General features: G+C 37.0%; 1 protein-coding gene across 1 annotated transcript in view; it reads right to left on the bottom strand.

Moving 5' to 3' along the window:
- The window catches only part of LOC122436608 (calcium-binding mitochondrial carrier protein SCaMC-1), a 62,051-nt gene that overhangs the window by 24,902 nt on the left and 12,685 nt on the right, over positions 1 to 24,464 (bottom strand). The window contains exons 2-6 of the mRNA XM_043460477.1: positions 20,426 to 20,552; positions 15,911 to 15,998; positions 8,377 to 8,488; positions 3,211 to 3,369; positions 251 to 403 (exon numbers count right to left, since the gene is read on the bottom strand). Coding sequence (XP_043316412.1) covers positions 251 to 403; positions 3,211 to 3,369; positions 8,377 to 8,488; positions 15,911 to 15,998; positions 20,426 to 20,552 — 639 coding nt within the window. The remainder of the gene's footprint in view (positions 1 to 250; positions 404 to 3,210; positions 3,370 to 8,376; positions 8,489 to 15,910; positions 15,999 to 20,425; positions 20,553 to 24,464) is intronic.

Genomic DNA, 24,464 nt, shown 5'->3' with positions numbered 1-24,464 from the left:
TTTTCTTTAAGAGCTACTTAGAAAACACAAAAACCTTTCTGATATAAGTAATATGAAATTCAGAATCCCAGAATTTAGTCATGCAGAATCTCTAAATTAATCTAATCTCCTGTAACAGAAATTCTTCATGGAGTATATGTGGAAAATTATCAGGTATTAAAATAATAATCTAAAATGCATGGTATTTTAATTGTTATTGAATCAGTTTGACTCCTCCTTGTTAACAAATTCCATAGGTGATAACTATTACCTGTTCATATGCCCAGAACTTAACAGCTGTCTCAGGAGCAATTTTAATGACATTTGTACCATTTCCTCTCCAAAGTGAGCGGATACCTCCTTCTTTCACCATTTGTCGAAAGCCACCATATATGTTCATTTTCGCTGATTTTGATCCATGGACCTAAAAATAAAGCAAAATGATATGAAATACTGGTGAGATGTTATCATTGCAATTTCTAAAGCAGCAATACAACCACTTTCTTTCCTTCAATACTATTTATTACTACAAAAAGATATTTTTTTAATATAGAAGGTTGAGAAAATATATAATGGGAAGAACTATTACCACCATTGTAGAAGCCTGACTCAAAGAAAAATTGATATCCTCATTGTGGGAAAGCAGAGAAGACATAATCAAAATTAAAATCATGAACAGCACCCATAAGACAAAATGAACCAACTTAATACTTATTAGGCTATGAAACACCCTTTGGCATATGAGCAAGTTCAATGTAAGAAAAATTAGAAAAATATAGTGAAGGCAATATATTATTCCTCCTCCCTGAGAAATAATACAGACATGAAATATAAATGGGACTGAAAACAATTTGGATATTATGTTTATCAGAACCGTAGAGACTAGGGTATATACAGCCTGACACCAAAAACAAAACCTGTACATTCTATGGCTTATCTTGAGGTATCATGTGTGAACTCCTGACCCAGTGAGTATCGATAAATTACCTGACTCATACTACCAATCTCATAGTTGTTTAAATAAACTAGACCTTATGCTCGCCTCTATCTAAAACTGATTACATATAATAAACCCCAAATAAAAAAGTCAGCTATTCTTTTTTGTTTTTATTTTGCATTGGGATATAGTCAATTAACAATGTTGTGATAGTTTCAGGTGAATAGCAAAAGTACTCAGCCATACATTCACATGTATCCATTCTCCTCCAAATTCCCCTCCCATCCAGGCTTCTACATAACATTGAGCAGAATTCCATGTGCTACCAGGAGCAGCAGGTCCTCATTGGCTATCCATTTTAAATATAGCAGTGTGTTATATATGTTATATATATAACATATATATGTCATATATATGTTATATGTTATATATATAAAACATATATATATATATATATATATATACACAGTTCACCCCAAGCTCCCTAACTATCCCTTCCCTCTGGCAACCTTAAGTTTGTTCTCTAAGCCTGTGAATCTCTTCCTGTTTTGTAAGCAAGTTCATTGTATCATTTCTTTTTAGATTCCACATTTAAGCGAAGTCATACATTTCTCCTTCTCTGTCAAAAGTCAGCTATTCTTCTGATTGTTTCAGCTTACACAAAATGAGTCACTACTACATTAAAAAAAAAAAAAGATCAGAGGGGCTGACAATTAAAAGTTAGCCATGAGGGCAGTATGTGATGTAATCACAATAAAAACCGTCAACACCAAAGACTCAGGTGAGCTTCCGTGACTGGTGTGCAACTCTATGCATGCTGTCACAGGCTGATGCCAAGAAATAACACATTGTGACTCTTCGGGGAGAAAAACAACAGAAATTCTGCGTTTGATTCTTCCATGGACTCAGCCCTATGCTCTTTGCTCCTTGGCTGATTTTAATCTGTATCTTTAGTTGTAATAAACCATAAGTATAAAAGCTTCCAGTGAGTTCTGTGAATTGCTGAATCTGAAGGTACTTTGAGAAACTTCCTGCGCTTGCAGGAAATAAAGTTGAAATATACCCACTTTATTTTAAATAAACTGCACAGTAAAATATGACAAAGGAAAGATGAATGCTTATTCAAAATTTCTCAATTTACTACCGTTCCTAAAAACAAAAATACATGCCCATTCTCTCTACTTTTTCTTTAAAGCAGTATCATTCCCCCTAAATATATTTTGAGATGTAGATACATTCTAGATGAATTCTAGTTGAAAATATTGTCAGAAATCATTCCGTACAGAAATCTAAGGACAAATACAAAAGTACTGACCACAGGAATAATAACACAACTTTTAAAAACCTTCTTAAAGCAACTACTATATTCTAGGGGGGTGTCCCAGCCTACCAGGCGTTCTCCCCTAATTTCCATTGTTTAATGTTTTTACCACTCTTGTTAGATAGTCTTACTCCCAATCTAGAATGAAAGAAAATGAAGCTTCAGGCATTTCACGCAGTATGAGAAATACAGTCAAAAACACTCCATTCCTTGTCTAATTCGTTGTGAAGGAAAAGCTATTCCACTCTCTGAGCCAGATAATATGAGGATAAAATCTCCCTGGCTGCATTATTAGAAGATTAAATGGGTTACCATGATGAGCACCAAATAAATACTAATCCTTTCCTTTTCCTCTTTCTTTCCACTCTGACTAGCCAAGGTTACACTGCTAGTAAACAGCAAAGTCAATCTATAAAACCAGGTCCTTTCTGCTAACCTCAGATTTAGAATAACTTTTTAAATTACATCCTTGTTCCAAGAGTCTAGATTTCAGAAAAAAAACCCTCTTTTAAGAAAGTACATAAAATAGAAGGAAAATATAAGTAGTTTAAGGAGAGTACTACAACAATGGCTAGAGATTTTCCTTTCTAATTAAACATTTGAATACACAGGATGCCAAGATTAAAAGTTCATCACACACATGTTCATCACACCTTCCTGGAGAAGGAAATGGCAATCCACTCCAGTATTCTTGCCTGGAAAATCCCATGGACAGAGGAGCCTTGCAGGCTATAGTCCATACGGTCACAAAGACTCAGACACGACTGAGCGACTGAGCACATACATATGTACCAACAATTTAATGTAAATACTCACATGGACTGAATTTAGGATTAACAGCAATAAAATTGAGAGACTCCTTTTTAAAGGTATGATCATTACTGAGATGTCTTCTATCTTTTTTCAAAGTACCACATTTCTCACTATTTCAGAATATTTTGGACACACTTAGACACAAGGTCCTAAAGCTCACCTGCATCATGACTTTCAGACGATCCAGAGGGGCCGTGCTTGTCCGAGAGACGGCCCCGGCAACACCTCCTGCCAAAAGCTGCCTCCACCACTGTCCCGACTTTTTTTCATCTTCTGTGAATTCATCTGGAATAGTTAAACTATCTCCTATGTCAATACCCTGTTAAAATGGAAGAAAAATCCCCAGGCTCCTTCAATTAAAGATAGATCATTCCAGAAGGTTTGTTTCTTTTAGAGAAGAATTACCTGTCATTTTATAAAGATCAGTTTCAATCCTTAGAAAGTATTATACTGAACCAATTTGAGCATTTAGGATTATAAGTAGCCTATTTACACTAAATAAAGTACAGTATCAGATCACAAGAAATGAAAATTAACAGTAATTACAAATTTACAATACCAACAATTACAAATTTTCTTAACAGATTCAGAATAACTTTTCCAGGTCTCAGTTAGAATGAAAGAACAGTGTTTTATCAGATGCAGAGAATCTTACTAGCTATAGAAAGAATTATTTTGTCAGTTCTTCAAAGATACTCCTTTTATCTCAAAATTATATCCACATTATATTTTATATCATGATATGTGCTCTAAATATATAAATGAAAATTAAATTAAAACTGTAATGTGAATACCCCTAAACTCATTTCCTGTATATAAATATTTTTATAAATCCATTTAAAAATTTAGCTAACAAGGAAGTAGTGTTTAAAATTATCTACCTTTCAATCTATTCTAAACATTACAATGGATTACAAATATAACTTGACAGAAACAAAATTCTATAATAATATTTTTACAGCTTTATTCTCTAAATGGTTCTAGTGTAAAAGATTTTATAGGTAAGAGTGTCAGGGTTAAGAAGCTAAGCTACAATAGAAATCCCCTACTTCCTTATTTTTACTATCAAAAAAATGAATATATGATTATAGCCTCAACTGTCCATAGGGTCACACAGAGTCAGACACGACGGAAGTGACTTAGCATGCATGCGTGTATTAACTATCTCCAAAGATAAAATAATAATTTGATTATGTAAATATGATTTCACCTAAGCATAAATTTTATCAAGGCAACTGAACTACTAATATAGTATTATTTTATACTCACAGTTGAAAAGGCATCATTTTCTGTTGTTGTTGTTCAGTCGCTAAGTCATGTCTGACTCTGCAACCACATGGACTGCAGCACACTGGGTTCTGCGGTCCTTCACTGTCTCCTGGAGTTTGCTCAAACTCATGTCCACTGAGTCAGTGATGCTATCTAACCATCTCATCCTCTGCTGGCATTAGTCACCATTAATTTTATAATTTTCTAGGTAAGGTTAGGCATTGTTATTAGTGGCAATTTGAATGCTAGGCTTCGTTTAGTACATATAAAATGTACTGAAATCCAGGAATAAGTTTAGAAGTCAAGCCTATTAGAAAAATTAAAATTCTCTCAAAGAGTTTCCATTGTTTCCAGGAACAGATTGCACACTGAAATGAATTTTATTTATGTCAAGATATTTCAGCAGGATATTAATGGAACTTAATTAAAATTTGAAAGTTTTGAGGAATACAGAGAGATAGGTGTGCAATGCTGAGCAGATGAGCCAAACATTTGTTTAACATTCCATGATTATTATGATAGATGCATTATTCCAGAGATAAATCTGAACAAGCAAGTTTCAGAAGGGATTTTTGGCCATATGAACCATGAGGTACTGAGATTATCTAGGTGATATATTATCTATACAAAGTAACAGCCTGTAACCTTTACTCTTCCCTAAGGCAGAATCCTTCAGTTTAGTTCAGTTCAGTTCAGCCGCTCAGTTGTGTCCGACTCTTTGTGACCCCATGAATCGCAGCACACCAGGCCTCCCTGTCCATCACCAACTCCGAGAGTTTACTCAAACTCATGTCCATTGAGTCGGTGACGCCATCCAGCCATCTCATCCACTGTTGTCCCCTTCTCCTCCTGCCCTCAATCTTTCCCAGCATCAGGGTCTTTTCCAATGAGTCAACTCTTCGCATCAGGTGGCCAAAGTATTGGAGTTTCAGCTTCAGCATCAGTCCTTCCAATGAACACCCAGGACTGATCTCCTATAGGATGGACTGGTTAGATCTCCTTGCAGCCCAAGGGACTCTCAAGAGTCTTCTCCAACACCACAGTTCAAAAGCATCAATTTTTTCGGCACTCAGCTTTCTTCACAGTCCAACTCTCACATCCATACATGACCACTGGAAAAACCATAGCCTTGACTGGACAGACCTTTGTTGGCAAAGTAATGTCTCTGCTTTTTAATATGCTATCTAGGTTGGTCATAACTTTCCTTCCAAGGAGTAAGCGTCTTTTAATTTCATGGCTGCAATCACCATCTGCAGTGATTTTGGAACCCCAAAAAATAAAGTCTGACACTATTTCCACTGTTTCCCCAACTATTTCCCATGAAGTGATGGGACCAAATGCCATGATCTTAGTTTTCTGAATGTTGAGCTTTAAGCCAACTTTTTCACTCTCCTCTTTCACTTTCATCAAAGGCTTTTTAGTTCCTCTTCAATTTCTGCCATAAGGGTGGTGTCATCTGCATATCTGAGGTGATTGATATTTCTCCCAGCAATCTTGATTCCAGCTTGTGCTTCATCCAGCCCAGCGTTTCTCATGATGTACTCTGCATATAAGTTAAATAAGCAGAGTGACAATGCACAGCCTTGATGTACTCCTTTACCTGTTTGGAACCAGTTTGTTGTTCCATGTCCAGTTCTAACTGTTGCTTCCTGACCTGCATATAGGTTTCTCAAGAGGCAGGTCAGGTGGTCTGGTATTCCCATTTCTTTCAGAATTTTCCACAGCTTATTGTGATCCACACAGTCAAAGGCATAGTCAATAAAGCAGAAATAGATGTTTTTCTGGAATTATCTTCCTTTTTCTGTGATCCAGCGGATGTTGGCAATTTGATCTCTGGTTTCTCTGTCTTTTCTAAAACCAGCTTAAACATCTGGAAGTTCACGCTTCACGTATTGCTGAAGCCTGGCTTGGAGAATTTTGAGCATTACTTTACTAGCATGTGAGATGAGGGCAATTATGCGGTAGTTTGAGCATTCTTTGGCATTGCCTTTCTTTGGGATTGAAATGAAAACTGACCTTTTCCAGTCCTGTGGCCACTGCTGAGTTTTCCAAATTTGCTGGCATATTGAGTGCAGCACTTTCACAGCATCATCTTTCAGGATTTGAAATAGCTCAACTGGAATTCCATCACCTCCACTAGCTTTGTTTGTAGTGATGCTTTCTAAGGCCCACTTGACTTCATATTCCAGGATGGCTGGCTCTAGGTGAGTGATCACACCACTGTGATTATCTGGGTCATGAAGATTTTTTTGTACAGTTCTTCTGTGTATTCTTGCCACCTCTTCTTAATATCTTCTGCTTCTGTTAGGTCCGTACCATTTCTGTCCTTTATCGAACTCATCTTTGCATGAAATGTTCCCTTGGTATCTCTAATTTTCTTGAAGAGATCTCTAGTCTTTCCCATTCTGTTGTTTTCCTCTATTTCTTTGCATTGATCGCTGAGGAAGGCCTTCTTATCTCTCCTGGCTATTCTTTGGAACTCTGCATTCAAATGGGAATATCTTTCCTTTTCTCCTTTGCTTTTTGCTTCTCTTCTTCTCACAGCTATTTGTAAGGCCTCATCAGACAACCATTTTGCCTTTTTGCATTTCTTTTCCATGGGGATGATCTTGATCCCTGTCTCCTGTACAATGTCACGAAACTCTATCTATAGTTCATCAGGCACTCTGTCTATCAGATCTAGTCCCTTAAATCTATTTCTCACTTCCACTGTATAGTCATAAGGGATTTGATTTAGGTCATACCTGAATGGTCTAGTGGTTTTGCCTACTTTCTTCAATTTAGGTCTGAATTTGGCAATAAGGAGTTCATGATCTGAGCCACAGTCAGCTCCCAGTCTTGTTTTTGCTGACTCTATCAAGCTTCTCCATCTTTGGCTGCAAAGAATATAATCAATCTGACTTCGGTGTCGACCATATGGTGATGTCCATGTGTAGAGTCTTCTCTTGTGTTGTTGGCAGAGGGTGTTTGCTATGACCAATGCATTCTCTTGGCAAAATTCTATTAGCCTTTGCCCTGCTTCATTCTGTACTCCAAGGCCAAATTTGCCTGTCACTCCAGGTGTTTCTTGACTTCCTACTTTTGCATTCCAGTCCCCTATAATGAAAAGGACACCTTTTTTGGGTGTTAGTTCTAAAAGGTCTTGTAGGTCTTCATAGAACCGTTCAACTTCAGCTTTTTCAGCATTACTGGTTGGGGCATAAGCTTGGATTACCTTGATATTGAATGGTTTGCCTTAGAAACAAACAGAGATCATTCTGGCGTTTTTGAGATTGCATCCAAGTACTGCATTTCGGACTCTTTTGTTGACTATGATGGCTACTCTATTTCTTCTAAGGGGTTCCTGCCCACTGTAGTAGATATAATGGTCATCTGAGTTAAATTCACCCATTCCAGTCCATTTTAGTTCACTGATTCCTAGAATGTCAACATTCACTCTTGCCGTCTCCTGTTTGACCACTTCCAATTTGCCTTGACTCATGGACCTAACATTCCAGGTTCCTATGCAATATTGCTCTTTACAGCATCAGACCTTGCTTCTGTCTCCAGTCAGAATCCTTAAATGCCTATAAAAGCTGAGCAGCTTATCTTCACAAGATTTCTGGAAGGCAGTAGCTCTTCCAAGTTTTGTGAATAGTAAACATAGGAACTACATCTGCAATCTTTATGAAGTCTTGGGTTTGTTTGTTTTTTTTTAAGATATTCAGTTGTGTCTGACTCTCTGGACCCATGGACTATAGCCTACCAGGCTCCTCTGTCCATGGGATTTTCCAGGCAAGAATACTGGAGTGGGTTGCCATTTCCTTCTCCAGGGGATCTTCCCGACCCAGGGATCGAACCCAGGTCTCCCACATTGTAGGCAGATGATTTACCGTCTGAGCTACCAGGGAAGTCCCCGCAACTAACAAGAGTATGTAGAATTCTTACACGTCAATGAGCTAGCTACAGAGACTTAGGCGCCCTGATCCACAAGTGCTGCAGAGTACTCCTGAATGATAACTATACCAATGGCTTACAGCTCCAAATAAGTGTAAACTAATACATAAAGTGGACTCACAGTAGAATGTTTCCAGAAACGGATGATTTCCTCAATGTCTGTAACGGGGTTAAATAAGAAGTAGTCTCGCCATTCATTCCAGTCAACTGTCATTGTCCCATCGGCATCAATGCTGAAAATAAAAAGAAGCTGATTAAAGAATAAAATACAATTTTTAATAAAAATAACATTATTGGCCATGTTGCAGAATTACAATTGTTCTTCCAACTTAATATTCTTCTAAGGTTTTTGGAAATGGCAAATGGCAACAAGCATTTGATGATCTGTTAGTTTTAACCATTTTAAATAAAAATGGACTCCAAGTTTATAGATCTCACTAAAAGCTATTTTTGGTGCTGCATCAAACTCCAAGTCAATGAACTAACAAAGATAAAATTGGGGGATAGTCCATGACTGATTCATGTGAATGTATGGCAAAAACCACCACAATATTGTAAAGTAATTAGCCTCCAATTAAAATAAATTTAAAAAAAATTTTTTTAAATTGGGGGTGGGTAGTAATGAATAAACTAATGATTTATTTTTCTTACACTGGCTCAGGAAGATAGTTCTTAACGTTTTATTTTAACATTTGGGTGTAACTTTGGAATATACTCAAAATACGCTATCAATTTTCTTCTCCAGTTTTCTCTATGTTAGGAAAACCAGCAGTGATTATATATATTAAAAAAAATCTATATAAAGCAATCATCAATCAATTAAAAATAAGCAGAAATCCTAGTACCTATCTTCAATATTTCCAGTTAATATATTGTAGCCTTGAATATTTTTCACTAACTTTTTGCTTGTTTTAGAAGTTTCTTAGCAATAATGTCATTTGTACCTATTTCTTCCCTAAAAGTGACTCTAAACTGCCCAGGATTTTGACTGTTTTGTTCACTACTGTGAGACCCAGTACATAAAGTGGTCAGCAAAAATAAAGTGCTCAATTATTTGTTTAATTAATGACTATGTCTAAAAAAAAGCTTAAGCATCTCCTCCAGATTTTTTATTTATTCTATGACTTGTGCGAAAGTGATGCATAAAGATGACAGACAAATAAAATGCTATTTTCAGATATTTTTGATGTTTTCTGGTTCCACTTTTAACTTTGATCTGCATACATGAAATTACACTTAAATTTTCATTTGTTCTAGCACACAGGTATTAACATTTCATATTTGCCTAAGAGTCCTAGTTACTACTGATGTTTATAACATTATTCTTCAGGGTTGCTATATTTATTACTCTATTTTTAGTACTATTTTCTATTTTAATGCAATTGCTTATTGTCTGATCCTACCCCTCAACCTTCCACATGTAAATGTCCTTCTACAAGGCAAGGGTTTTTCTTTATTTTATTGACTGATATGGCCGAAGTGTCTAAAACAGTGCCTGGCACAGAGCAAATTATTAACTGAGTGAATAAATGAATTTCAAACTCTAGCTTACAGCCACAGAACACTCAGTGTCAACAAACTTCTTAAGATAGTCCCGTGGTGGGTTTAAACTGCATTTCTCTTCAAATTACTAATGCAGTTGACCAACTTATCCTATTTACCTGCTATTCATTTTTTTCTTCTTGTGAAATGCTTGTTCATATCTTTTGCCCATTTGTCTAATGGGCTGTGTCCTTTTCTTAAATGTGTATAGTTCTTTATAAAATTGATTTAATCCTTCAAGTTATAAATTAGCAAGTACTTTGTCTTTTCACTTTATTTATAGTATCCATGAATTATTGCTGTTGTTCAGTCACTAAATTATTCCAATTCTTTGTGACCCCATGGACTGCAGCACACCAGGCTCCTCTGTCCTCCACTATCTCCCAGAGTTTGCTCAAATTAATGTCCATTGAGTCAGTGATGCTATCTAACCATCTCATCCTCTGCCGCCCCCTTTTCCCTTGACTTCACTCTTTCCCAGCATCATGGGCTTTTCAAATAAGTCAGTTCTTTGCAACAGGTGGCCAAAATATTGCATCTTCAGCTTCAGCATCAGTCCTTCCAATGATTATTCAGGGTTGATTTCCTTTAGCATTGACTGGTCTGATCTCCCAGATGCTCTTAATTTTAATATAGCTGAATTTATCAATCTTTTAATTTATGGTTATTGACTTCTGTATTTTTTAAAATAAAATCTTCCCTATACTGAGATATAGACATCTGCTTCTTTTTCCCTTAGAGGTACTACAGTGTAACTTTCACATTTAGTTTCACTTTTTAAATTGAAATATAGTTGATTTACAATATTGTGTTAGTGTCAGGTATATAGCAAATTGACTCAGTTTTATATATTTCAGATTATTTTCTGTTACAGGTTATTACAAGATACTAAATATAGTTCCCTGTGCTATACAGTAAATCCTTGTTGCTTATCTATTCTATGTTTAGTAGTTTGTATCTGTTAATCCCATACTCCTAATTTATCCCTCCCCCTACCCTTTCCCCTTTGGTAACCATAATTTGCCTTCTATGTCTGTGATTTCTATGCATGGCATAAGGCAGGTATCCAACTGCATTTCTGTCTGCATGGATAACCAGAAGCACCAGTACCATTTATTGCATAGTCTCTTCTTTTCAAAGGGATTTGCAAAGTTACTTCTCTCATGTGACAAATCCCAAACATGGATGGGTCTGTCACCGGGAGGGTGAGTTCCATTTGTCAACTTGTCTATCTGTGTAGCAACACCACACACTATATCTTAATTATAGCTTATAATAACTTTCAATAATCTGATGGAGCAGGTCCCCAGCTCCTCATGGTTCTCCAAGAATGTCTTGGTTATTGCTGGATCTGTACAGTTTCATTTTTCTCTGAAAATACTTCATAGTCCAAATGCTGGGGCAAAGAGAACAACTGAGAGGGTAGTTCTCAGGATTGAGAGAAAGCAAGTAGGAATGGTGAAAGAATCAAGAGAAGATTGATGAACTGGTGGAAATGAAGGGGCCAGAGGTCTGTAAGTCAAAATGCAAGTACCAGAGGAGCAAGACAGTGTAGACTCTAAAGGAAGAAGGGGTCATAAGGTAGGATACAGGTATTTAAGACTTTGGAGGAGGAGCAGCTTCAAGTTATGATACAGTTGGAGAGAGAGTGGGCTACTGAAGCAAAATGAAATAGAAGGCTCAGGTGTTGAGGAAAGTGAGGAACATTAATGCTAGAAAGTAAGGGGAGCTGCCAGCATGAATACTGAGGTTTCCTAGGACTTTGGACAAAGAGAAAATGACCATTTGACAAGTGCCAATGTCCTCGATAGATGTAGAGAAGGAACTAGAGGTAAAGATATGAGAGGAAAGATGGATGGAGATGAGAGCCTAAAAGGAAAGTGGCTTTTTCACTTGAGAGCAGAAGATAAAGATACATGAAGCATACATATTTGGGAGAGACACCTATTTCAGTTACTCCCCACCATATCTTTCTACTGAAAAAGGAGAACCAGGAGGCTATATTTCAATAGGCTATGGTTCCTGTCTAATACTCTGATGATTCAGCCACAGCTGCTTCAAACAGCACCTTTCACATTTCTTTCCCATGAATTCAGTCTTGGAAACAGTAAGAGACAGTGAAATGGCAGAAAAGAAACTGACATTTGGAGGTATATGAGTCACACTGATGGCTGAGCCTTCAAGGGGAAATCTGTGATTTCTACTACCGAAAACACAATTGTGAGATAATACAAAATGTATAATTTGGTCTCTGTTCCCTGCTCCTGGCTCAGAGTTCCTACAGCCCTTCTACTTTGTAAGTGATAAAAGCTGTATGGCATCTCTTGTTCTAATAAGGCAACTCTGGCTGGGCACCTGGATGAGGAATGGTCATCAGAAAAACTAAGCCATGATCAGAAGCTTGGAATTTTCAGCCCCTTCCCTCCCAACCCACCCCCCAATTCTCCATAGAGGAGAAAGGGACTGAAAATGGAGTTAATAACTGTTCATGCCTACATGAAGAAGCCTCCATAACAATCCAAACAGTATAGGATTCAGGGACCTTCTGGTTAATAAACACATCCACACACCAGCAGGGTGACACATCCCAACTCCTGTGCTCAGGACCCTCCCAGACCTCCTCTTGTGTGTATGTTTTTATTGGCTGTTCACCTGTATCCTTTATAATATCCGTTCATAAACTGATAAACACACGTACACATTTCCCCAAGTTCTGTGAACCTGTCTGGCAAGTAACTGAATCCAGTGGGGAGAAGGTCATGGGAACCTCTGATCTGTAGCCAAGTCAGACAGAATCTGTGGGTAACCTAGGCACCTCCTACTCCTTGTGACTGGCATCTGAAGTGGAGAGCGGTCTTGTGAAACTGAGCCCTGAACGTGTGGGATCTGACACTACCTCCAGGTCGACAATGTTAGAACTGAATTACACTGTATGACATCCAGCTGGCATCACTGAGAATTGCCTCTTGTGGGAGGAAAACCCACATATTTGGTGACCAGAAGCTTCGGAAGTAAAGTGTTTTGTGCGAGTAACAAAGGAGTTTCGTAAAATGGAAAACGAAGCTTCTTCTCTAATCCAAACATATTTTGAAATTTTTTACTGAAAAAGTATAAATGTTAATAGTAATAGCTTAAGAGTGCAAAATAATATACATTAGCCACTGGGGAAACAAAAAAAACCATGATGAGATACCACTTCACAACCACACACCCATGGTTAAAATCAAAAGACAGAAAGAAAATAATGTCAGGGAAGATGTGGAGAAATTCAGGCCCTCCATACACTGCTGCTGGGATTGTAAAATGGTGCGGTTACTATGGAAAACAGTCTGTCAGTTCTTTAACCAGTTGAACATAGAGTTACCATATGACCCAGCGATTCTTCACTAGGTATATATCCAAGAGAATTATAAAGAAGTTCACATAAAAATGTGTACACAAATATTCATAGCAGCAATATTCATGATGGCTGAATATTGGAAGCAAAAAATATTGGAAGTGGAAGTAACCCAAATGTCCATCTGTTGATGAAAGGATGAATAAAGTGCGATATATACATAAAATGGAATATAACTTGGTCTATAAAAGGAATGAAGTAGGGATGCATGCCACACCATGGATAAAGCTTGAAAACATGATAAGTGAAAAAAGCCAGACACAAATGTCACATGCTGAATGATTCCATTTTTTTATGAATGTCCAGAACAGACAAAGTAGATCAGTGGCTGCTGGAAGCTTGCAGGGTGAGGAGTAAGGAATGACTGCTAGTGGATACAGAGTTACTCCGGGGGCTGATGAAAATGTTCCAAAGTTAGATAATGGTGATGGTTGCACAACTCTCTGAAAATAGTAAAAACCAGTGACCTGTACACTTTAAAAGAGTGAATTTTTTGCATGTGAACTACTTATCAATAAAGTTGTTATAAAATATTTATATATACAATTATATAGCATCATTTAAAAATCCACCCTCTCTATTACCTGTGATTTATTCTGGAGCTTGGGCTGGAATTTGCATTGGTCCTAAAGCTATCAAAAGGAATACAGAAATAGGATTTCTGGCCAAAAAATCAGAGAAATACTCTCAGTTTCCTGAAAAAATGTGGCTTTTGGGGCAGAACATTACATACCCCATATTCCACTTTAAAAATGCTATTGAAGGGCCTTCCCTGGTGGTCCCATGGTTAGGACTCCATATTTCCACTGCAAGGGGCATGGGTTGGATCCCTGGTTGGGAAACCGCACACCACACAGTGAGGCCAAAAATAAAAATTTTAAAAACGCTATTTATCTCCTTTTCATGTTTTAGCTTTACATTTCCTCAGGAAAACCTTTCTGATCGAATGTTAACAAAAGTGATGCCAATGCATAGCTCTGAGATTTGCACCTTCCTATTAAGCAGTTGCTTGCAGAAGAAATTCTGAAGACAAAAGGGAGGAAACCGCTACCAGTGCAGATACAAAAGGAGATAAATGAGACAATAAGGCCATTTGGAAGAAACTTTTTAGGTAATGTTGAAGACTGAAAACACTGACAAGAATACTAATAAAATGTAACCATCCTTTTCTATTTAGTTACTTTTTTTTTTAAATTGGTCACTGTATTTGTAACAAAAAAGCTTTCAAGGACACTTAGACTTCAGAAATTATCACTCTATCCTGTGAAATAACACACTAAATCTGACTGCCCTGGGCAATACTATTCAAACTGTATCTCTATTTTCTGAAAGAAAAAGGTATTTCTTTTTATGTGGGGGGGATATTTTCTCTTTTTTTCTTTTTTTTTAAATTGAGGTACAACTGATTTATAATATATCAGTTCCAGGTGTACAATAGTGATTCAAAATTTTTATAGACTATACTCCACTTATAGTGTTTATAAAAATATTGGCTTTATTCCCTGTGCTGCACAAAATATCCTTGTAGCCTATTTATTTTACACATAGTACCTCTTGTCTCCCTGTCTTGCCCTCCCCACTTTCTCCCCTGATTAGTAACCACTGGTTTGTTCACTGACTCTGCTTCCCTTCTGTTCACTAGTTTCTTAGATTCCACATATAAGTGATAATATACAGTATTTATCTTTGTCTGACTTATTTCACTAAACATAATCCCTCTAAGTCCATCCATGTTGCTGCAAATGGAAAATTTTCATCCTTTTTTATGGCTGGGTAATATCCCATTATGTATATCTACCATGTCTTCTTTATCCATTCATCTGTTGATGAACACTTAGGTTGCTTCTTTTTGACTATTGTAAATAGTGCTGTTATGAATTCTGGGGTGCATGCATCTTTTTGAAATAGTTTTTTCATTTTTTTTTTCTTTTTTGGATATATACCCAGGAGTGAAATTACTGGATCATATGGTAGTTCTATATTTAGTTTTTTGAGGAACCTGCATACTATGTTCCACAGTGGCTGCATCAAGTTACATTCCCACCAACGAAAGAGAAGTGTTCCCTTTTTTCCACATCCTCATCAATATTCCTTATTTGTGGTCTTTTTGATGGTGGTCATTCTCAAGGTGTGAGGTGCTGCCTCACTGTGGTTCTGATTTGCATTTCTTTGATGATTAGCAACGTTTGAGCATTTTTTCATGTTCCTGTTGGCCACCTGTATATCTTTCTTGGAAAAATGTCTGTTCGGTTTTTCTGCCATTTCTTTTTATTCGACTTCTTTGTTCTTTTTAAATCAGTGCTTCTTTGTCAGTCAATGAGGAGACCTTTGGGATTTCCCTCTTATCTAGTCATGTCATGCATAAGATAAAGAAGTGATGAATCTGCTTGCCTCCTCATCTTGAAACAATGAGTTCTACAGTCACATTAAAAACCAAATAGGAAAAGAGATAGCACTAAAACTTTTAGGCTCCTTCTGTAGAGATTTAGCACCTTCCTGTCATTCCCAGTCCTGGAGGCCTTAAGAGAGTTTTCCCATTCCTACAGTTTAGGTGCATGAGCACACACAAAATGAAAAGGGAGAAAAGTGGGGGAAGATATTGTGAGGAATGATAAGGTGCAGAGAATTGCTTTAAGCCATGCTTATGAATGCAGATGTCTATTACAGGATATTAAAAATTAAAAAAAAAACAGTTGTCAATAGATGAAGAGCTTACCTTCGAAGAATCAATTCTGCTTGTTGTTCAGAAATAGTTAGACCTAGTATCTGGAGAGACTGGACAATTTCAGAAGCCTCAATTTTTCCTTTAAAAAATAAAAATTATAAACTCAGAACTGACAAGGACCTTAGAAATATAACTTTCAAATCCCGTACTTTGTAAGGAAAAGCCTTGAACTGATTAAGGTAAAATTATGAATTTAGATGAGTTACAGATTTGCTTAAATACATACTGCAACACCAACTCAAATTTTAACAAATATATTAAGTAAGTACACATATATTATTTCATCCAAAAATCATAACAGCCTTGTAGGTAAATAATGATATTCCATCGAAAGAAGAGGCTGAGCTTACATGGCCCTACAAAGAAACCACACTAAGAAGCAACAGAGCTGAGGTACAAATCAAGACACTCAAATTTTGAAGTAAATTCAGTTAAGGTAGGATCTCTTAAATATAAAGTATGCATTTACTAAATGATGAAGCATTTATTATGCATAAAGATGTGCTGCACTGAGTTAAAAGAAAGTAGAAAAATGACTAAATGAAGCCAAAGAGTGTGGACTATTCTTTTGAGAGATCTGGCAATAAAAATGAAGAAGGCAGGGATAGCAGGATGATGGGAGAAGGAAAATTATTATGATGAGAGCAATTAGAGCATGCTGTGGGAAGGAGAAGAAACAGAGATGAAGAAAGAGAAAATACAAGCAATAAATTCTAAGACTGCATTTCCCTGAAGCAGTTCACAGACTCATGATGATCCCAAGACTATTGAATAGAAAAGGATGAAACAAAATAAAATAAGAGAGGGTCTGATGCCAAACCAGGATTAATAGCAAAGTTCTCCAGGAAAAGAGGAAGACAAAAACTACTGTTAGTGGTGAGAGGAAAAGACTACATTTAAGAGAAGGACATTGAAGGGATGACAGGATTGGGAAAGAACTTTCTAGGGAGAGGAAAGGAGCAGCATGAGAATCTGGACAATGTAAGAACAGTCAGAGGCTTTCAGAAATAGCCAGACTTTTCAGCAATGAAAGTCTTCAAACACCACTCTGAATAATCACCTTTGTAATTGCCCTCTCAAAGAAATACAGTTGATTTTCATTATTCACGCTGGTTTACTTTCTATAAGGTCACTGTGAACACAGAGTCGAGGGAAACAGAACCATTGTTCCTAAGGGAAATAGGGGTTAGGTTCCTGGAAGCCTCTGGTGTTCTCACCAATTTTCTCATCAACTGATCAATACAAAAGCTTGTTTGCTGTGTGTTTCTGTTTAAATACACCCTGTATTTAAAGCACCCTTGCTGCTGCTGCTAAGTTACTTCAGTCATATCCAACTCTGTGCAACCCCATAGACGGCAGCCCACCAGGCTCCCCCGTCCCTGGGATTCTCCAGGCAAGAACACTGGAGTGGGTTGCCATTTCCTTCTCCAATGCATGAAAATGAAAAATGAAAGTGAAGTCACTCAGTCGTGTCTGACTCTTAGCGACCCCATGGACTGCAGCCTACCAGGCTCCCCCATCCATGGGATTTTCCAAGCAAGAGTACTGGAGTGGGATGCCAGTGCCTTCTCTGATATATATATGTTAATGTTAACTCATTAACAGTGAGCTCATATTCAATAGCACTATAACTCTTGTCTGAGTTAAGTGTTTTGACACATATATTTTTCTCCAAAGACACTTCACAGTCTTCCCACATTTAGGAATGCGCACCAACATTTCAGCACTGCTCTTGGAAGCCATTGTAAATAGTGAAATCATCAACCAAACACACAAAATTGCAAAAGACATAGCACCAAGTAGGCTGCAGAAGGACTTATTTACAGTACAAAAGCTACAAAAGGGGAAGCAGAGCATCACCTTATTCTGTCTCAGCTAGAAATGTGCTCACCAAGCAAATGAAGCTTGTGGCTTCTCTATGCAAATCCATGAATGACTGCAAAAGTACTGTGAGTGCAATTTGGGGGTTACTTCTGGAGTTAAATTTTATCAAGTAGACAAATTCTCAAATACAGAATTCATGAATAATTAGGATAGATTATACATGCTTTCCTTTGTTGTTGGTTAATCGCTAAGTTGTGTCTAACTCTTTTGCAAGCCAATGGACTATAGCCTGCCAGATTCCTCTGTCCATGGGATTTCCCAGGCAAGAATACTGGAGTGGGTTGCCACTTCCTTCTCCAGGGAATTTTCCCAACCCAGGGATCAAACTCGTGTCTCCTGTATTGGCAGGCAGATTCTTTATCACTGAGCCACCAGGGAAGTCCCAGTTTCCTTTATGAAAGTCTAATAAACAAAAATATGAACCTATAATGAGAAAGTTTTAAAATATACAAACAAGATAAGTTGAGGGGAAACTGTTTGATCCACTACAAATGTATCATAAGTTTCACCTTTAATACCACATTGTAAGTCAACTATACTTCAATTAAAAACAAAATAGAAAGACTTCACCTTTATTTCTTCTGGCTCATTTAGAACTTTCTGAAATTAACTATTGATATGTGCACACCATACATACTGAATGATCAGCCTCTACTTACCTGGAGATGATCCTTAGTTAGCTCCATCTCCCAGCAACTGCCTGACCTAACACTATATAGACAGTCCCTTCTATGCAGCGAGTTCAGGGTGGGATGAAAGTTTGTGGGAAGAAACTAAGTTGACTGTAAGAATTGAATTTTGCTATAAGATTAGACTAAGGTAGACTTGGGGCATACAATGTAAAGTTCATGGGTGCTAATAAATGTTCTAACAGTACTACTTTCCACCACAAACTTAGCTCTTCCTAGCTGAGAGTCACAGATTTGAACAATCATCAAAACCATTCAAAGGATTTAGTTGTTTGCTTAAAGAACTTGCCTTGAATCTAACTAAAGTTAAGGTTCAGTATAAACCGGGGCTTCACTGATACCTCAGTTGGTAAAGAATCCACCTGCAATGCAGGAGACCCTGGTTTGATTCCTGGGTGGGGAAGATCTGCTGGAGAAGAAATAGACTACCCACTCCAGTATTCTTGGGCTTCCCTTTTGGCTCAGCTGGCAAAGAATCTGCCTGCAATGTGGGAGCCCTGGGTTCAATCCCTGGGTTTGAAAGACCCCTGAAGAAGGGAACAGCTACCCATGCCAGTATTCTGACCTGGAGAATTCCATGGACTCTATAGTCCAGGGGGTTGCAAAGAATCGGACATGACTGAGTGACTCACTTTGGGCTTCCCTGATGGCTCAGCTGGTAAAGAATCCACCTGCAATGTGGGAGACCTGGGTTCAATCCCTGGGTTGGGAAGATCCTCTGGAGAAGGGAACAGCTATGCACTCCACTATTCTTGCCTGGAGACTCCCATGGACAAAGGAGCCTGGTGGGCTACAGTCCATGGGGTCGCAAAGAGTCAGACACAACTGAGCGACTTTCACTTTCACTTTTCAGCAAACTATAACCCTCTGGCCAAATAAGGCCAGTTGCCTGCTTTTACAAATGAAGTTTTATTGGTACACAGCCATGCCCACTCATTTACGTATTATCTAAGGCTGTTTCTGCAGGATGACAGCAGAGATGAGTACCTGCAACTGAGATCACATGGCTCACTAAACTAAATATTTCCTACCTGGCCTTTTATTAAAAAAAAAAAAGTTTGCCTATCCTGGTATGAACCATATTTTCTGTTTATTTGTTTAACTTGTTTCTTGAATAATAAGTCTGTGAATGGGATGGCCTCGACCACTTATGCATGGGGAGGGGTCTGAGGCTACACTATACATTTTTAAAATAAACTCCCTCTTCTTATCAAAGGTTGCCTCTGGTGATAAGGGTTTGATAGCTGCTTCCTTTCTCCTACTGTGGCCCTTGCTTTTTGCTGTACATAACTGGGACTCTAACTCCAAGCTATTAATAAATAGAAAAACCATAATCGCAATCAGAAGGTATATATTTAAACCTATCTATCTGCTAGTTTCTTTTCTAACTTTCATAATCAGAGAGTATCTTCTCTGATCATAGGTAATTCTTTCAAAAGACTTATCAAATATAAGATAATCTGAAAGTTGTTTCAAGTTTAAAATATAAAACACTTGTGCTTAGTATGAATAAAAATAAATCTCTCTTGCTCAAAGAGCAAGAAAACATAATTATTATTTTATATATTATTTTATATTAATATAAATATATTTATATTTTATTATTATATATAAATATAAATAATATAAAATATTATTTGATAACTTTAAGCCAAATCAGTATAAGGTTCCATAATTAATATTTTACAAAAGGCCTATTCACAGTTTATGATTCATTGCACAAAGCTACATAAAACTTTTCCTCACAAAAACGTTCTATATAAAAATCATACACTAAAAAAAAAAAAAAATCATATACTAAGAAAAACAAATATTAGCACAAGTAATAATTATCATCAAAAAAAGACAGACTAAAATATACATTCTTTTAGACTTTTGGAAGCATAAGAAGTGCTTCTTCATAGCTGTTGATAAACAGAAAAGAAAGACAAACCATCATTATTTTTGTCCAAACTCTTAAATGCCAATTTCATTTTTTTCTCATGGTCTTTAAGGTACTTCATAAATTCTTCAAAATCCAGCTTCCCATCTTTGTTGACATCACCAGTAGTGAAAATTTTCTGTAAAAAAGAAAAGAATTAGAAATATTTTATATGAGTTAAAAATACTGAATATTTTGTACAAAAACTTTAAGCAAATTGGCTATTTTCCTATCAAGAAATGTATTTTATAAATTCCAAGATAGAAGACAAAATCTTGACCTAAATTTAAATGTTTAAAATGTCTTTTTCCCTTTGAATTTCCAAAATTACACAACCTCTTCCTAAAGATGATCCTTATAAAAAGCTGTCATATCAAATTGTCTATCTCTATCAAGAAAAATCATTTGTTTTGAGAAATATTATTTCACAAACAATATATAAATGCACACACATTATATATATATATAATGTACATGGATAAAATAATATAATTATATACTATGTATATAATTATATGATTACAACATAAAATGGATACTATATATTCACATATAATACTATATATATTATATCATACCTAATATGTATATACATAACACTATATATGGACACATATATACAAAAGATAAATGTATACCTGTAATGTCAGGTCAGGTTAACATGGTTTTTTTAATCTTATAATTTACCACAGTAACGGAAAAAAAAGTCACATGATCACCCTAGTAAATGTGGAAAAATTTTTTATGGATTCTACATCTTTATGACTAAAAATTCTGAGCAAACCAAAAACTCTGAGTGGTGCTTCCTCAAACTAATAAAGGGTCTCTACAAAGAATTCTGGCCTTTTTGGTTTAAACTAGTATCAGTAGAATTCTCTTATCTGCAACCTAAATAGTCTTGATTCAAATGCCACCAATCATAACATTTTAAAAGCAAATGCATTTTATTGTCACTGAAAAATAATTACTGCTCTTTAATCACTTTCAAAATTAGATTGAGGATGATTTTCATCTAGAAATTATTTCCTGATTACTCAACGCAGACACTGAGATTTGCATAATCCATGAGAAAATGTCACAGCATTCTGGGGCCCCATTTCAGTTCTGAAGTTTCAACTATGAAGTTTATATTTTGATCATTGAAAGTAACAGTGAAGAGCTGTCATTTTAGAAATTACAAATTAAAGGACATCTCTAACCCAATCTTTAAACAGCTTGATTTTTCTTTTTACCCATATTTCATTTGTTGTTGTTGTTCAGTCGCTAAGTCATGTCCGACTCTGCAACCCCATATACTGCAGCATGCCAGGCTTCCTTGCCCTTCATTATCTCCTGGAGTTTGCTCAAATTCGTGTCCATTGAGTCAGTGATGCTACCCAACCATCTCATCCTCTGCTGCTCTCTTCTTCTGTCTTCAATCTTTCCCAGCATCAAAGTCTTTCCCAAGAGTTGGCTCTTCGTATCAGGTGGCCAAAGTATTGGAGCTTCAGTATCAGTCCTTCCAATGAATATTCAGAGTTGATTTCCTTTAGTTAACTGTTTTAATCTCCTTGTAGTCCAAGGGACGCTCAACAGTCTTCTCCAGCATCACAATTTGAAAGAACAATCAGTTCTTCAATATTCAGTTCAGTTCAGTCACTCAGTCATGTCTGACTCTTTGCAACCCCATGGACTGCAGCACACCAAGCCTCCCTGTCTATCAACAACTCCCAGAGCTTACTCAAACTCATGTCCATCAAGTTGGTGATGCCATCCAATCATCTCATCCTCTGTCGTCCCCTTCTCCTCCTGCCTTCAATCTTTCTCATCATCAGGGTCTTTTCAAATGAGCCAGTTATTTGCATTAGGTGGACAAAGTATTGGAATTTCAGATTCAGCATCAGTCCTTCCAATGAATATTCAGGACTGATTTCCTTTAGGATTCACGGGTTGGATCTCCTTGCAGTCCAAGGGATTCTCAAGAGTCTTCTCCAACATCACAGTTCAAAAGCATCAATTCTTCAGAGCTCAGCTTTCTTTACAGTCCAACTCTCATATCCATACATGACTACTGGTCCGTCTTTGACTAGACAGGCCTTTGTTGGCAATGTAATGTCTCTGCTTTTTAATACGCTGTCTAGGTTGATCACTGCTTTTATTCCAAGGAGCATCTTTTAATTTCATGGCTGTAGTCACTATCTGCAGTGATTTTGAAACCCCCAAAATAAAGTCTCTCACTGTTCCCATTGTTTCCTTGTCTATTTGCCATGAAGTGATGGGACCAGATGCCATGATCTTAGTTTTCTGAATGTTGAGTTTCAGGCCAACTTTTTACTCTCCTCTTTCACTTTCATCAAGAGGCTCTTCAGTTCTTCTTCGCCTTCTCCCAGAAGTGTGGTGTCATCTGCCTGCTGGGGTTATTGATATTTCTCCCAGCAATCTTGATTCCAGCTTGAGCTTTATCCAGCCTGGCATTTCTCATGACATATTTTGAATATAAGTTAGATCAGCAGGGTGACAATATACAGCCTTGATGTACTCCTTTCCCAATTTAGAACCAGTCTGTTGTTCCATGTCCAGTTATTTGGCACTCAGCCTTCTTTATAGTCCAACTCTCACAACTGTGGATGACTACTGGAAAAAACCGTAGCTTTGACTATTTCATTAACCTTTCTGTAAAGAATCCACCTGCAATGCAGGAGACACAGGAGACAAAGGTTCGATCCCTGGGTCAGGAAGATTCCCTGGAAATGGCAGGGAAATGGCAACCCACTCCAGTATTCTTGCCTGCATAATTCCATGGACAGTACAGCCAGGCTACAATCCAAAGGGTAGCAAAGACTCAGACAAAACTGAGTGACTAAGGATGCATGCACAGTAAATACAGATTATTTATGAACAGTAAATAAAGGTTCCCAGAGTTACAACTGTCTACTGACACTGAATTCTTAGTTTTCTTGTCTATTCTTCTGTGAAAATAAAGACTGATCAAAGGAGAAAAGGAAAGAGTATTTATTCTGGGCTTACTATAGCAAGGAAGTCAGCGAATGTCACTTGTGTCTTGACTTAAAGGCAGGAAGAAGAGTGAGAAACTTTATAGTAGGAAAAAAGAAGTTTTCCAGTGTGGCCTGACTGGAGACAACTGGCCTGGGAAAACGTCCGGACTTAAGCGGGTCATCCTGTGTAATTAGTTGGGGGACATATTCAGTTATCTCTGGTTGGTCCTAAGTTGGAAGCAGGGACAAAAATTGGAGAAACTGTCAGTAATTAATCAATTCCTGGCCATTTGTGGTTGTTACAAAAGTTATTGTTTAGCTTCTTGGACTGTCACCAGAGATAGCATCCTGTTTTCCAGTAAAATCTGACATATAGCAGGTTGGCTTCATGGACTGTTTATCATAAACAAAGGGTCGTCTTCTCAGCAGGTCATGGGTCAAAGTTCAGATTTTTTCAAATTGAAATATAGTTGACATACAGGATTATGTTAGTTTCAGTTTACAACATAGTGACTTTACATTTGCATATACTATGAAATACAAAGTTCAATTTTAAATATGGTCCAACCACTATTTGCATGTTCAGTCTCTCATTTTTCATAGCAAAAAAAACAAAAACAAAAACAAAATATCATTCAAAAAATCTGTTAGTTACCAGAATAAAAAGTTGTATCTTTTCTTCCTTAGCACCACATAAGTACCACTTCTATATGTAAAAAATTAAATGAATTCTCAATCTGTATAAATAAACTTTCGACTAGGGAGGCTGGAGACTTGTGAGAGAAAACTCACATCAAAACTTCCTAGAGATGTCACCTTAACTGAGGAAAAGCCACATCACTTTCCCTGAAATATAAGGTTCTATGTGGTTACGATATTGCTGTAAAGAGCAATATTGCGTAGGAACCTGGAATGTTAGGTCCATGAATCAAGGCAAACTGGAAGTGGTCAAACAGGAGATGGCAAGAGTGAATGTTGACATTTTAGGAATCAGCAAACTAAAATGGACTGGAATGGGTGAACTTAACTCAGATAACCATTATATCTACTACTATGGGCAAGAATCCTTTAGAAGA

This window comes from Cervus canadensis, chromosome 2 (genome assembly GCF_019320065.1).
Source record: "Cervus canadensis isolate Bull #8, Minnesota chromosome 2, ASM1932006v1, whole genome shotgun sequence".
Lineage (NCBI taxonomy): Eukaryota > Metazoa > Chordata > Mammalia > Artiodactyla > Cervidae > Cervus > Cervus canadensis.
This window is presented reverse-complemented; position numbering and strand designations above follow the sequence as displayed.